At 35.6% G+C, this 16,252-nt stretch overlaps 1 protein-coding gene across 6 annotated transcripts in view; it reads left to right on the plus strand.

Moving 5' to 3' along the window:
- ULK4 (unc-51 like kinase 4) overlaps positions 1–16,252 on the plus strand; it is a 241,692-nt gene that overhangs the window by 168,138 nt on the left and 57,302 nt on the right. For 5 of the 6 annotated variants that reach the window (XM_065831136.2, XM_065831135.2, XM_071804862.1 and 2 more), the window contains 3 exons: positions 3,056–3,222; positions 6,854–6,952; positions 14,776–14,961. In XM_065831136.2, the coding sequence (XP_065687208.1) occupies positions 3,056–3,222; positions 6,854–6,952; positions 14,776–14,961 (452 nt within the window). Of the gene's footprint in view, positions 1–3,055; positions 3,223–6,853; positions 6,953–14,775; positions 14,962–16,252 lie in introns of those variants that run through there. The other variant, XR_011737700.1, reaches the window with a different exon arrangement.

A 16,252-nucleotide genomic window follows, 5' to 3' on the forward strand; every position in this document is an offset into this window, starting at 1 on the left:
CAAAGTTCAGGAGTGTGTGGGGTGTGTCTTGTGAATCAGAACCTGTTTCACTTTCTAATGAACAGTTGAGAATCACTGCATAAGAAACGTATGTCTGTTAAATATGTCTCAGAAATATATATTTAAAGATAGATATTGTTTTAAGCATTATTGCAAATTAAGAAGCATGTGGTTCTTGAGTCACTTGTAAAATCTGACAAAAAATCTTCAACGTATCATCAGAAACTTAGACATCCATATACAATGTTATTATTGTGATTAACTGAATTATGAAAACAATTTCCCTTTTTTCAGAATTGCCTCCTGTTCTTTTAGTCTGTCTGGTTTAGGATTCAGTTTTTAGGATGCTGAGTCATATCAGCCTTGAACTTTGTAACTACCTTTTGGTTACAGTGCCAATGGCCATGGCTATTAAATTTTTATTGAATTTTGTCATGGTGACTGTAAATTGTTTCAACTTTCCAACTTTCTCTTCTGAAGGCAAAGAATGTGTATTTTGTCTTGTGCTGTAAACAAGAAGTATATTTAAATTTCTACACTTGTGGCCTCCAAATTTTGTTTTTTTTGACACGATAAAGTATTTTAAAGAGCATGTCTGGCAAGGGCTCAGTCTTTTTTTTTTTTTTTTAGTCTGTGGAAGCAAGCATTTTTACAGATTTCTGCATGAATCATCGAGTGTGTTAGGGAACATTTAGCACCAGTTTTTTATTTTATGTGTGTTTATAATAAAGTTTTGATGCGTTAAATTTTCCAAAGGTATTTTAAGTCCAGGAAAAGTTGGGGTGTGTTTTTGTTTTCCCCAAAATTTCCAAATTTAACATGCATGTCTTTGTACATACAACTCTGTTTATATAAAATCCACTGGTTCTGATGGTTTCAGTATCTAATTAAATGTAAATTTTCTAGGGTATTTCAGATGTTCAGAGGCAAGGTTGATAATATGCATGCCCTTAGAATGTAAATACTTCCAGAGAATAAAATCTAGGTGATTATATTATTCACATCTCTTTGAGTGGAGAGAAGGTTGAGCATTCAATTCACCAAACAGCTGGAGTGAGTCAGGTGTGGGACTCAGGCTGGTGCAGTCAAGGGAATAAACGAGTCATTCTCTTCACCATTGAAAGGGAAAGGTTTACAGGTAGGAGTCGTGGATCCTGTTGTTTCATTCACTACTCGCCATTCCCTACTCAGTGCTATAAATACAGAGAGGACTACTGCCTGAAAAAGTCTTGATGATGACCATACACAGCCTTCATCTGAAAGTGGCCTTCTCAGAGTTAGTCTCCAAGTCACTGTCTTGAGGGTTATATGTGAGCCATCTAGAAATAACAGGGGTGACTCGTTCATTTTGATGTGACTGTGGGGTTTGTGGTCATATAGAAGGAAAAACAGAGTGTATTTAGACATATCTCTGCAGGCAATTTTGCAGACCTGGCTTTGATAGGGACCAACTCCTACCAGACTGTTTTCTTAGGTTTCTTCTAGTTTAGGCTGGTGACAAAAGGCATGGAATAACTGCAAGTTTTGTGTTGGGCAAACACACAATGATGTCTAGCGTTTTTTCTTCTTGGTGGGTATTGGTGACATCATTCAAATATATCTCTGCATGCTATCTCATTTTTGTATTAAATGTTCAGTACTGCAGCAGAAATTGTACTTTAAAAAAAGAGGAGGAAATTAAATGTGTGAGATGAGACTGATGCAATTTCAAGAGTTTGGTTTATAAGGACAAAAAACACAGGAAATTCAAAGCTTAGCCTGAACTATAGTCCATCAATCAAACTGTTGTGGAAGAATAATGCTAGTAATCATAGAAAACACAAAAAGATGTGCGATACAAGAAGAGTGCAAGTCTTAATAATCCCAACCCATAACTGTATTCTAAATGAATGTTTTTGTATTTAATTTCCCTGAGGAGAGTATTAAGGATGATGAATATGGGAGGAAAATATTTCATGCAAGTTTGGTTAATTGATGGGGCAGCTTTCAAAGCAAAAATAGTTCAACATCCCACAGATTTGACTATTCTCAAAAGCTGAATGGTGTAATTACATATTGCATTCTACAATGTCCTGCTTTAATATTGTACTGATATTTGTAAAAATATATAGAATTACTTTTTAGAGGAGAACTTATAAAAGTAAAATCGGTGAAATACTTCAGTCATTGCTGACAGTCACGAGGACTAGAATATAATATACTGATTTACTAGAATGTTACTACATATATACACCCAAGTCACAATATGAGTAATTGCTAGTTTAAAAGAAGATAGTTTACAAACATAATTATGTTTTTGGTGAGGAACAAAGTATCTTTTGTTCCTTATGAAACTCTGAAAGAAAAAGATTAAGATCAAATATAATGGACTTGACCACTTTGTATTGGAAAGTAAGAAAGATTCTGAAATGAATTGACATTCCATTTAAATGGATTCTATTTTTTCTGATACATGAAGCAAGCTCCAGAAGTCAATGTAATAAAGTTCTAAAGAAGCCGAAAAAAAAATAAAGGTTCAAGAGAATAAGGTATTGTCAGGAAACTTTTTATTATGGCTAGTCAAACAAATCTTAATAACATTAATGCTGCATTATTCAGTATTTCATTTATAATGCACTTCTGAATAGGTTTTATGGCAAGCATAACACTCTTCAATTCTACAATTAAAGCATATGGGGAAGGTTCTAATTGGCAGACCAGTTAAGAAAGAAAACTTTAGGCTCTGACCTTGATGTGGAAAATTGCTTAATTCTTGTGACCAGGAGTGTTGTGTACCAGCATGCTACAAAAAAGTTTAGGATTCAAAGTGTGTCTCTAATGAATGTTTCATAATTTTCCGTGTACTTAGCAAATTTGATTGTATCAGTTTAGCTCTCTCTATGGGCTGCTGCAAACAGAAGAGGCAGCAATTATAATACTGGAGAAAAAGAGGAAATTTAATATTCATAGTGTATGTGAAATTTGTTTTTATGCTAATCTATTATTTTTAACTGGGCCATCTTACACATTGTTCTTTTCCTGATAGTCTTTTTTTTTGGTCTCACTTTCTTTGTAGGACTGGTTCATCACATCTGTAATCTCCTAATAGAAACTGTGACTCTGTACTTGGAGGCAGATGATAAAAGCCACACCAAGACAGCAAATGTGCTGCTTCTGTCCTTACTTGACATTCTGCACTGCATGCTGATGTATACAGCAAACATTGTGCGCCAGACTTTACAGGTATGGAATTGATTTCCTTGGTTCATTGCCATCTTAAACGATTTGCTTAAAACTTCCTGTTATACTGTTAATGAAATTCCCACTATGCTGATTTTATTGAATTTTTGGTTTGATGAAAAGAGCACACATTTTCAACTGCGGATCACTGTTCCATGTACTAACTTGGCTAGACTCTCCTTACTAGCCTCACTATGCTGGAAACACAGATCCTAGCTGACTCCTTTGTTTCTGTACTCCATAAATAGCTTAATTCAATATATGCTCAGTGATAGTTCGAAGCATTTTTCTTCCATTCATTTTATAAGAAAAAGATTACTCTGTAAAAAACAGCATCTCTTTTATTGTAAATTGCACATGGTTACTGTGCTTGAAAAGCATATGTAACATCTGCATGAGCACTGACAAAAGTATTTCCTCTCTTATGCTGATCAATTTGTCTTCCAAATTTCTGTTTGGATCCCTGCAAATCATGGCGCTGGTAGGATTTCCTCCTTTAGTGAAGAGTTCCTCCTCCTTAAAAACAGAGCACACAAAGATACTGCGCAAAGAAATTGCATATAATGCTCTTCAAAACAAAACAAGAAAAAACATTTATCTTTTTTTTAAACATGGCATTAAGCTAGCAGTATTTGCTTTGGTTTTAACTCAACTGTCAAATTTCAAAGTTAGTCAACTGGAATTCCATACAAGGGCCGTAAACAACAGTGCTTACTCTTTGTGTTAGGTTTTCGATGTTTTTGGCATTATCCACTGAAAACCAGAGAAGGCTGTTGGGTCCAATATATTTGGAGGACAGAGATTCAAAAGGTTGCAGCCAGGTTGTATTGAATTTCAGCACAAGGATTCTTTATTCTGAAAAGGTCCTCAGTGGACTTTTTATGGTGATGTGCTTTTTTGTTTGGTGGTGGTTGTATTATTATTGTTGGTTTTTAAATTTTGGTTGCTTGAGGTTTTGTGTGTGTGTGTTTGTTGGGTTTTTTTTTTTTTTTTTTACTGTATGAAGTGGATGTTGAAAATTGAGCTCTCTTTTCTATAGGAATTTACGTAATTAATTGTGTTTGATATTTTAAGCAGATATTTCGGCAAGAAGTGTTGGACTTTGTGTGTGTGTCTTTTTTTCTTTTTAATTTTTAGAAGAAACTTAATCTAGAACTTACGATACTATACCTTGTCTTTTTCTAGTCCTCTGTCCTCTAATGGCAGGTTTTGTAATGCATTTCAAATTTTGTAGGCTAATTGATTGTCATATTGTTGGCAGCGCTCCATGTGATCACAGAGAGCTAAATTCTGTACTTACGCTCCATGCAACAGTGGTGAGGCCAATTATATTGGAGGGCACACGTGAGGAGAGAGGATCTCTCACATGGATTGGTATTATTAGTTAAACTGATGCTTTCTATTTAGATACAAAATTAAATCTATACATTCAAAGCCAAATTCTATTCTGCCTTTACGTTAATTACAGCAGTTGATTGACGTATTAAAATTCCAGCTCCAGTTCTGTCCATCTCTAGTCAAAATAATCTGCTTCGCTCTGGAAGGCTAATGAGTAAAAAGAGGCAGCTGGAAACCTGAATTTTGAAACATAGCTCTGCCCTCTGTCCCTATGAAACTAATTTTACATTGGTGTTACTTGCCTTCACGTACTTGACAATATTTGTCACAGGGTCCCTGTGGGTTCTATAGCTTTCTCAATACATGTGCCCTGTTGAATGATGACCATGAGTTGGTGACCACTATTTACCATTCATCTACATAATATTCCACTGTCCAAGTGGCCTTAAATGCAGCAATGTAGTGATAACTATTCTTGGAATGTTTTTGTAAGGACCTTCTGAATAAGGTACCTTCTAAAACAGAACTAGTAATAGAGAATCAAATTTTCTCATATTATCAGTTTCTGAGGCTTAAGTTGACTTTTACAGATGGTACCACCGTCACTTGAATCCTTTTTACTTAAGCTTTTTATATTTAAAGTTATAACCTTATCCAGCTGCACAGGCAAAACATGACACCACTTTTCCTTTGCATTACAGAATTCTGTGGTGAATGGTGCTGATAACTATATCCACCTTCTACACAGAAACTGTAGCAAGAATTTGCTCTCTGTGGTCCAAGTACTTGTGTTTTAATGGAAAATAGTACAAAAGTTCTGATTAATTTACCTGTCTGTTTTGGAGCAATTTAATCATCACATGTTCCACAGGTGATCCACAGTAGCTGAAAGTAATTTGCCATTTCTATTTGAGAAGTGGATTCTGTTTAGTGGCTTAATGTAGGTTTAAGCATGGTGTAGTGTGTATCCTTTATATATACTATATAAAGTATAATTCCTTTAGTGGTATCGTTAATTCTCTTTCCAAAGACACTACATATATAAAAGTTAAATAAAGTAGTCAAACATCCCTGATGGAGGATATCTTTCTTTTCAACCAAGCACTAACCAGAAAAAGCTGTTGTAAATTTTGCTGAAGAGAAGGTGGCTTATTTCTCTTTCTTGATTATTATAAACACTCCATTTTTTTTTGTCTTTTCTGCACTGTGTCTTTTTACCCTTCTTGAACGTCAGCATTCTACGTCATTGCAGCGAGTCTCAGTGTGGGATGTACCCACCTGTCTTATTACCTGGAGAAATAGCTCTTCAGATCTCTTTTTATTTCAAAAATATTTCCAGAAGAAATGCATTATCCTTTCAACTCATCAATATCAGCAGCGGAGCTTCAGCATTAATGTCTCTTGTCTCGGGAGACTTGCTCCTGTGTTCACTTCAACAAATGAAAATCCTCAAGTATTACACTTGGATGATGGTTTTAGGACTGAGCTTTAAATGAAACACAATACAAAAGGATTTTAAAATATGTTCTTTAAGCAAAATGTTTATGTTTTCCTCTAGCAGATAGACTGTACAGGGTTGTGGTCCAAAGCTGCTGCAAGATAATTAAGTTAAATGAAAAATCTTGCAAGCAGACCTTTCTGGTGTGCTGGGGCAGGTATGTGTCACAAATAGCACTGTCTAGGATGACAGTGTCTTTGATGAAGGGGGATGACGATAATCAGAATTACAAGTAGTAGCAGATCATATCACAGAATTTGGTCACTTAAGGATTTTACTATTCCTGCTTAAAAAATTATTATAATATGTTGAATATTTGAGGATAAGAAATGAGTCAGAAGGACAAAACTGGACATTAGTGATGAAAATACTAACTTTTCAGTCACCTTGATTTTTTTGAGTTGAACTTAAAATGATTTCTGATGAAGGAAAAGGAAATAGTTGAACTTTAATGTCTAAACAGGCATGTCATATTGAAAGAGAATACAAATACATAAAGAATTTACGGCTTTAGAGCTATCTTTTGCATATACAGTGTATACCATTTTGCTGAAGAAATGTCATGTAGGTCAATATATTCAGCCTGTGCAATATGGGCATGACAGCATGAGTCCTTTTTGCTTTGTGCTTATTGTTACAGACACAGGGAGTGTAACTGCTCATTGGGAGCCCAGGAAATCTTAACTAGAAAAGAGTGTACAAGTCTCCTTCAAACTTTGACCACCTAATGGACCTAATTTGTTTCTCATAACAGAACAGTCACCAAGGTTGCTTTTTATTTTTCCTTATTTTATTAAGGCACAGAAATCCGGCACAGGAGGGGACACGCAGGCTGCTGAAGACCTTCTGCTTATCAATAAACCCCTGACGGACCTAATTAGTTTGCTCATTCAGCTGGTGAGAATTTGCTTGTTTGTAAGCCTGTTGGAATGTTTCTGAAGTTTGAATTATTCAACTGAATTTAACATCTTAGAACTCTACTTGCTACTTTTTTATTGTTTATAAGCTCCCACCTAGTACGAAGGATTCTAATAATTTTTAAGAAATTGTAGATCGCAGTGGTGCCAGAGTAAGTCTATGTCAAGCACAGAAGTGGGACGAGGGTCAAGCTCAAGATGCTCAGTAGGGACCTATAGTCAAATTTTAGCCCTTTAAAATGGACTAATGATCAATGCAGAGGGAAAGGATGATATTCCAAGTTAGAAAATAACAAGTACTGCCACCATTAGAGAAGTCAGTAAACTTAGTGTGCAGTTAGGAAGGATGGAAAATTATTTTATTGATTTTGAGGCTTCTGAGTTTTTCTCAAGGGTTTAGTTTTGTTTTAACATGATCCTGAAGGATTTAAGAGTGGGAATGGTCCCTGGTGACCTGTAAATATCTATACAATCTGTCTGTTTAAAGTCAATTTGTTCCAGTGTTTTATGAGGTGTCACAACTGCATTGAATCTCCACAGAGGGCTCCATTGTGGCCCTGACGCATCCCATCAGCTCAACCTCCATCATACTGTGCCAGAGGTTTGTCTTGGCTTTGTGTGTAATAGCTTGTAGTAGAGGAATGCTTAATTAACATGGCATGTGAGAATTTCCATGTGGCGTTATCATACTGTCCTGTCTAGGTTATTTCACTTAAAAGCATTTTAGATCCACTGTCTTTTCTTTTGGCCCCGGATTTTTTTGTTTTTCATCAAAATATAAGTTTTCAGATGTGTCCTGATATGGATACCTGTGGCCTTTTGACTGTCTTTAGCACTGTCTGTCATCTTCTATTTTGGGAAATGGTGTGATTATATGTATGTTAATTTTTGGTATTGTACTTGTTGCTAAGTCCTCCTTTCATGGATTTATCTTAACCAGCCGTTGACAAAGGCTTTTGGAAATGTTCACTGAATGACCTAAACCAAGGTGACTGAATTTCGACTATATATTACTTCATCTTTATCAATTCTTTTAATTTATTTTCTATTAATTTTTTTTAGTCACTATATATGATAACTAGTAAGATATGAAGAGATGCGAAGATTCCTTTAAAGTAAAATTAGACATGAATTTCAATTCCATTAACTCTCTAAAGAATGGAAAATTAGAGGCCAAGCTTTACTCAGCCTGAACCACCTGGAAGTCTTTTATAGCTTTTTAATTAAAGGATAGGATAATTGTATAGTTAGCAAGTACTGATTAGATTCTGACTTGCCCTTGTATTTCAGAAGTATGGCTGCAAATTACCGGTAGGTTTTGCTTTGTTCTATGTTTCTATAGATTCTCGTATTTTCAAAATACTTATTTTAAATCTGCTGATTTTAACATACAGCTGAAGAGCGAAGACCACTGGTGCTGCTTCTTTTTGTTTGGTTGGTTTTGGTTTTTAATTTTGTTAAAGATTTTGTAAAAGTGAGAGATTTTCTCTTGTAATGTGTATGTGTTGTTCTTTACACACATGTGCTTGGTTGGATAGATGGATATTATTTGAGCTGGGTTTGTTAAATTTTGTATCCTTTGCCCATTGGTGTATTAAACATTTCCTGTTAATGTTGGAAAAGTTTGAAAAATGAAATAATAATTTTAACATTTAGGATCCACTTGTTTAAAATGTTTTATGTGTTTATCTCTTTAAATAAGACCAGACTCTTTGTGAAGTGTAGTGGGTGTCTCAAGATGTATATGCTCCCTACCCCTCAAAAAGACTCAGGCCTACGTAAGCTAGAGTTCTTTGGAACTGCCAGCTGTGATTTTCTGTATTCGTTGAGCTGCATGGCTACGTAGTTCTTTTGAGGCATTCAGTTCTTAGTGAACTTTTCTGGAGATAATGGAGGTCTTAAATTCTGAACCAACCACCACTTTAAGATATTTAAGATACTGCTTTCTCTGGTTTAAAATTTATAGTTTCTTATATCACTTTGAATAATTGCTTTCCCTCATTGATATGTATATCCCACAAGTAGATTATTTTTCCCTATCCTTTGACCTGTCTATTTATTTATTTTCCTCACGTTCTATGTATTTATCTCTCTTAATAATCCCTCAAAAATCAGTCTGAGTTAAACTTGAAAATGTTAAAAGCTTAGAATCAGTTTTTCCTTTTTGTAATTGTGATTTAGTCTATCAATTAGGGCACAGCAAAGCAAGTGTAGGAAACCCAGATTGCATGTAAATGAAACTTCAGAGTTTTTAAGAATGAGAAAGAAGAAATAATTACAAATTCTGTCATGCAGAAAACACTGCAAATATGGAGAATTCTATGTTTAATCCCATTATCAGTCTGCCCTTAATTGATCAATAATAGAAAAATTGAGCATTTAGTCTTCTGCTCGGCAGCCTTGTGTTTAAAAGTTAATTACACTTAGATTTTTGTGTAATGTTTCTCCACCTGAATATAAATGTAAATTGATTACTATACTGAAATTTCCAGTGATTATAGAAGATATAAAGTACCTTCTACTTTTTGATGTCCCATTCTACTAAAAAAAAATTAATATTTACTTTCTTTTGAAATCCCTTCAATGTGGATTTTCAGAAACTTTCAGAAACCTTGCCAATACCTATGAAAAGGAGTTTCGTTTCTCTGTAGACCCTAGATTTAGATCCTAGGTGTAGGTCTTCTAGTCCTTTCTGCAGCCTGCCAGTCTGCCTGGAGAGAACTTTTCTTGTCTTCTGATGATAGGCCTCTTCATTATAGTATTACTAGTGCAGCTGGTTATTGTGCTCTGTGTATTACTGTTGAAAGAGCAGTTAATCATGTGCAAACATGAAGAGGACAAATATGAAGCCTCAGTGCACATGGATGAATGAGAGGATCTCCTCTAGGTCCTTTCTGTCTCTGCGTTGCACTGGTTGTACAGCTGTGCCCGGCTTCGGCTTCAGAGCTGTGAAGGTATTTGCTGATGAATAAGGATAATGACTGCACAAGAATGATAACCCTGTAGACTGTAGAATTTTATTTCACATTTCTTAGGAATACAGAAAGTTCTGCAGCCAGAGTGGAAAGACATCTGTTTATTTCATGCATTTTATAATGTATTGTTTTTACTGTATTTGAAAAGTTTCTCAGCAATTAGCCTGGAGTCAAACTAACTAAAAATATATTGTTTTTAAAAATGTCTTCCATTAAGTAGGAGGATGATGATTTTGCCCTAAAACAAAATATAATATTTTTTTTCATTTAGAACCATGCATATTTACTGATAAGAATATCATAGTAAAGTTAGCAGATTTAATAAGGATATTTTGCTTTTACATTTTGGTTAATATTTGCAAAATCATCTTCCCTATAGGTCCCAATGATACTTCCTTTACAGCACATTCTGTAATCATGTTACTGATCTAATGAACATCTCTCTGTTACCATAATAAACTTTCTTGGTGTATAACCTCATTAATGCACTGAAGTAGTGTCCTCTCTGGATAATCCACACAGTTTCATTGTAGCTCTAAAATTAGATGCTGTAACAACTCCAGCGGTGTGAAAACTCCCACTTCAGCTCAACCGATCACACGTTTCTTGCAACGGTTTGCAATTCATGAACATGCTGCAACTTGGTTTGAAATGAAGGCGTTTTTGACAACAGACTGCAGCAATACAGATGTGTAATAACAAGAAACTTCCTGCTCTTCACCACATTAACCTTAAAGTACACAGAGCAGGTTCCATCCAGAAAGGAAGAGAAGTAGAATTTTATGTTATAAGCCTGTTTACACAAGATTATAACATGACCATAAAAATTAAGGAAAAAGTAATACACAATCTTCATTGACCAAAAGTCTATTTTAAAATTTTGAAGTGAAAAATATATGTAGACTTCTGAGTTAGAGAATGGCAGACTTTAGCTGTTCAGTAATTTTAAGGTGCTGGATTTTCTTCAAGCTATATACTAGTCCAGAATATTAACACCTGCAAGGAGAGGGAGTACTAATGTTTCTACCTTGCCCAAGGCCTGAATCCATAATCCCCTCTAAGGCTGATAAAGCAAAAATAATTAAAGGCCACTGGAGACTTTTCCTGTAATTATGAAATAATAAGGGCCAGATATTTTCTTCAAGAGTTAGAACTCGAGTTCTTCATGGGTTTCTCCTGCCCTGAAAGGACAAAAACTTAAGTAGCTGCTGTTATGAAAAACTATAAATGCATTTCAAAGACTTGAAATATATTTCTTCGTCTCAAATGTAATTGTTATGATTAGAAAAATAATCAGAACAGTGTTCCAACTGATTAAGAGGTGAACCATCCATCTATATTCATTGTCTAGAAACATGATTCTAGCTTTGCTGTTCTTATTAGACATGAGATACTATTTACTTGAAAGCTGAATTTTCATTCTTTGGTTTTCTGTATTTACAGATATTATATTGTCAGTCATTGCTTTTGTTCATAAAAATAATTTTCTTCAGTCCTCTAATCTTTGTAACTGTTAATGGAAGTGCTAACAGTGACTGGCAGCCATTGTTAAATTTCACGTTACCAACTTACGACTTTTGACATCTAAATCACTACTTGTCAGTAGCGAAACAGCAAAACAGTGAGAGTTAATAGAGAAAAATACTGATGCGGACATATTTAAATAGCAACATTGCTGAGAGTTCCCCTTCCACCTTAATTATTGATTGGTTAGGCTGTAAGGTGATCGTTCTCATTCCCTCCAGAGTAAATATGGTCTTTCCTATTCTCAGATTGTTTTCGTGTTCATCCAAGACCTATGCTGTTATTGTTTTATACCTCAGTTTTCCAGGATGACAGCAACTTTCTCCCCAAACTCTAGATAGCACTGAAACTCAAACAGACCCGAGTGAAGCAGAGGAGCAGAAGAGCCTGAAGTATGACAGGTCAATGAAAGGCTTAATCGGCATTTGTCATTGAACAGAATGATGTCATGGCTGGCAAGTACTATGAACCCTGGAGTGATACTGGTGGTTAGGTTTGGAGGGTGGTCACTGACAGCTTGATATCCTGTGAAGAGCAAGCTTATCTGATGTCAAGACATATTGGATTGAGAAATTCAGGGTCTTCCTTTCTCTTGTTGAGGGGACAAAGAACAACAGCAAGAGTGATTAAAAGGTTGGTCATGCAAGGAGGAGATAAGCAAAGCCATTCACCCAAACCTAGCTCCTTCATCTATGTCATCTCATTACCTGGGGACTCCTGCTGAAGACAGCCTGCCTTGGGAATAACGCTGACAGCCTGGACGTGCTCCTTGACTTTCAGGCAGAACTTCAAAGGATGTGGTCCTTTATGTATTTCTTCATGCAAGTTTGTTGTAGGGACACTGCAGAGACTGATGCCTTTCCGCTCCTATGATATTTAGTGAATATCTTAGAAAAACAGTCTCGCTTCCGAGTATGCCTGTTGTGGTTATTGATGACACATGGGATTTTGTGCTTATGGAGCCCAGGGAACTGGCCTCCACTGCAATGCCAGGGCAAGGACATATCTATCCAAATGTTCACTGATTTTTTTCATTTTTCATTTTTGGTTAGCCCACAAACAACATTTGCAAATTGAATATAGTTGTTGTACTGTGATTTTCTTCAGGGAGTGGTTGATATACCTGCCTACACTGATCTAGTAACAAAGTGTAAGTTAGAGTGCTGCTTTTAAAAGGGGTGAGAGAGGTACATTAAAGTAGTTTAATTTTTCCTTTATCTAATAGCATTTTTTGTCAGAGAGGGAAATACAAGTTGTCTCAAAGCCCCTGGTGAGATCAGTGGATTTTCTTTTTTTTTTTTTTTTTTTTCATTTGATAAGGATTGGGTGTATAAATGGAACTGTAAAGCTTGTTACTGTTTGTAGCTTTTTCTCTTTTTTAGCCTTGCTATTTATGTTGATGATGTTATTAGATAATACTGGATGTTGGAAAGGAAATGATCAAATAGGTAGCATTTAATTTGGAATGAAGAAAAAGCATATAGCAGAACTGTGGAAGAAATAGCTGCAGTGGTCCTGTCACTTGCATAGCATTAGGTCAAATAGAATGTGATATGTCTTGGGGCTATGTATTCAGGGCTTACATCTCAGTTCAGTCTGTTTTAAACAGCCAGCTCTATGAAGCTAATGGAAAACAGGATTGTATTTGCATACAGATCCCTGGGGAACTGCTTCTTGAATACTTAAGGAGTATATGTCTGATAATATGTTCCGAGATCGCTCTAAAGTAACTGGGTTTTTCTTAAAATGAAAAAAAGTTTTGAAAGTTCATACTGCACATTAAATAAGTAATAATTCTTGAAATGGTTGGGCATATTATATAAATGGTTGGACAGATAATATAAATTGTTTCCTTTTTTATTGTCAGTAAGGATAGTCTGTTAACTGTACTTTAATCTGGCTTTGTGTTTAAATAGTATTTTTGGAATTAAAAAACTGAGTAAGAGTGATGAGGTGCTTTTATACTTCTATACCTTATTGGTTAAGACCACCACTGGTTTACTTTGTTCAGTTCACAGACTGTAAGGCCAGAAAAGGCTATTGTAATCATATAGTCCAGGATCTTGTATAACACAGACATAGGACTTTGCTAGATTAATTCCTTGTTATAGTAAAGGATTTTGTTATTGGTTTAGAAAAAATATTTTTATTATCTATAAATTGTCTGTGATGGAGAACCTGTCTCATTTCTAAGAAAGATATTTCAGTGGTTACTCGCTCTTATGAAAGAAAAAAAAAGAAAGAAAAAATGAAATGAAAGTATTATCTTCCTTCTAATTTGAATTGCTTTATCTAAAGTTTTGAGCTATCATCTCTTACCGGTCCTTCAGGTAAAGGAGGTAACCTATCCTCAGCCTGCTTTTTCTCACATGTAACTGAGAGGATGTGATCAAGTGCCCTTTAACCCTCCCTTTGATAAGCTGTAGACATTGAATTCCTTCAGACTTTTGCTGTTATGTTTTCCAGTCTGTCATCCTCTTGCCTATTCCCAAGAAACCTCTGTGATTTTTTTTCACTTGCTTTCATGACCTGTCCGCACTAAAACCAGGTGTTGTGTTCCTGTTGTTGTTCCAACAGTGTCAAATACAAGCACAATATAATACCTCTACATTATTTCCAAACTGTACTTTCAAGAAAGATAAAATAATTTGGATAGCTGTGTCGTACTACCAGAAGCTCATTTAAAGGTGATTATTAACCATGGCTCCAAATCTTTTCCATAATTTTGCTTCCCAGGAAAGAGTTTTTCCATCCCATGGCTAGGGCCTGCACTAGTGTCTGTTCTTCAAAGGAGTGCAGAAAATCTGAAATTCAGGAAAATATTTCAAATCTGCAAAATGTACATCCCAATGTGACCACCTAAAATTCATTAAATAGCTAGATAGCCTTTACCTCAACCAGAAGCCATAGGCTTAATGTAGAAATAATTAAATGAAGTTGTATGGTGTCCATTATGTAGAAGATTAGACATGATGGCTGTAATAATACTTTCTGCTATTACTGCTTCTATTTAAAGCAAAATATACTGCCTGAAAAATAACAGAGTTGGGAGCAACGTTTTCAGAGCTTTTATGATGTTGCTATTTGATAGAATCGTAGTGGAAGCATTGTTACTCCGCTGCTTAAGAACAGATATATTTTACTTATGTTTTCACCACTTTATTAGGCTCAGTTTAATGTAATTTTGAGTCAATCAACTAGAAATCATTATTTCCTGGCACAATGCAAATGTTAATGCTCTCCCAAATTGCCACTGATATGCACTTTTTCTGAAATTCGAATTTGATTTTTGTTTCATTTTTAGCTTCCCAGTGAAGATACTGATATATTTGAGACTGCCTCACAGTGCTTATCATTGCTGGTTCAGCTGTATGGAGGGAGCAGTCAGGAGAGTATGTCTCCAGAAAACATGGACAGCTTTGCTGAAGTACTGAAGTCCAAAAAAGATCCACGAAAACTGAAGCTTTTGTTGAGAATTATAAAGAGATTGGTGAGTTGGCTGCTAAACATTTTTGAAGTCTGTATGTTTCTTTTATATCACTGGGTAATTTTGGGGGTGTTTTTTTTTCTCCTAAAGTAAAACAGAGTATAAAAGAATTTTGAAAACAAAATATGTGAAGTTAAATTTCATGTCTTTAAATTTCTGGTAACTTCTCTGGAAGAACCTCTAATGGAATGATTGTTGGATTTCTCCTATTTCAGTTAATCATTCAGCTATTTCAACAACTGTTATTTATATATTTGTTTAGTACTTCAGCTTTATGAAGCATTGGAACATTTTTCTGAATGCCTTCTGAAAGAACTAACCTTGTAGCATTAAATAGCTGTTCAGAAACACAGTACTTGATTTCACGGTAAATAAAATGCCATTTTGTACTTGAAATAGGTTTGCGCTTAGAGTGTTGACTCCTGGTTCTCACCGAGCGACAGGGACCACTTCTGCTGGAGTGGCTGTAATGCAGAGTGCCAGTCAGTGGGTATTAGTGTGGTGATGTTGTTGACGGGAAGGGGTTTCAGTTCTGTCGTGCTTCCACATGGTGACATGACAGCAGTCTTGTGTCTTTCCAGTCACTTAGGTGGAAAACCTTCTGTATCTGTGACATTCTCTTAGATAATTGTATGTTTTTTATCTTGAAATATCTTGGTAAGAAGCTTTGCCTGCATTGTCACCTTGCATTGGTTGATTGCTTCACCCTTTATTCTTCCAGAGCAGGAGTTTTCAATTAAAAGAGGGTGACTTCTCTCATGTAAGAGGCAGAAGACATTTGAATTTTGCAAGTGCAGCTCTCACTATTAGAATAAGACCATAATCAATGGCAGCAGGAGTCATCCTACTTACGGAGTTAAGAGGAAGCAACCCTTTTTCTAGAGCAGAGATGTCAAACTAATTTTCAGCGGGGGCCACATCAGCCTGGCAGTTGCCTTCAGAGGGCCAAATGTGATTTTAGGACTGTATGAATACCACCAGGCTGACGTGGTCCCTGCTGAAAATTAGTTTGACACCCCTGTTGTAGAGCTTTCAGAGCTGTTCCTGTCCTCTTTCTCCTTCCTGCTGTATTTACATCACAGGAAAGTAAATGCCGTACCCCTCTTCCCAGTTTTGCTCTGTCCTATCTCTTTCTAAAAGATGCATGAATATATAAGATTAAAATTGAAGATATGTTTAAAATCGATAATCTATCTAATTCTTGACATCCACTCAGGTATCACTCCGTTATTTTTCATGCTGTTCCTGAAAAGAGAATTCTAGGAAAGGTTTTTTAAAGATAGTTCTTATTGAT

This window comes from Patagioenas fasciata, chromosome 2 (genome assembly GCF_037038585.1).
Source record: "Patagioenas fasciata isolate bPatFas1 chromosome 2, bPatFas1.hap1, whole genome shotgun sequence".
Taxonomy (NCBI): domain Eukaryota; kingdom Metazoa; phylum Chordata; class Aves; order Columbiformes; family Columbidae; genus Patagioenas; species Patagioenas fasciata.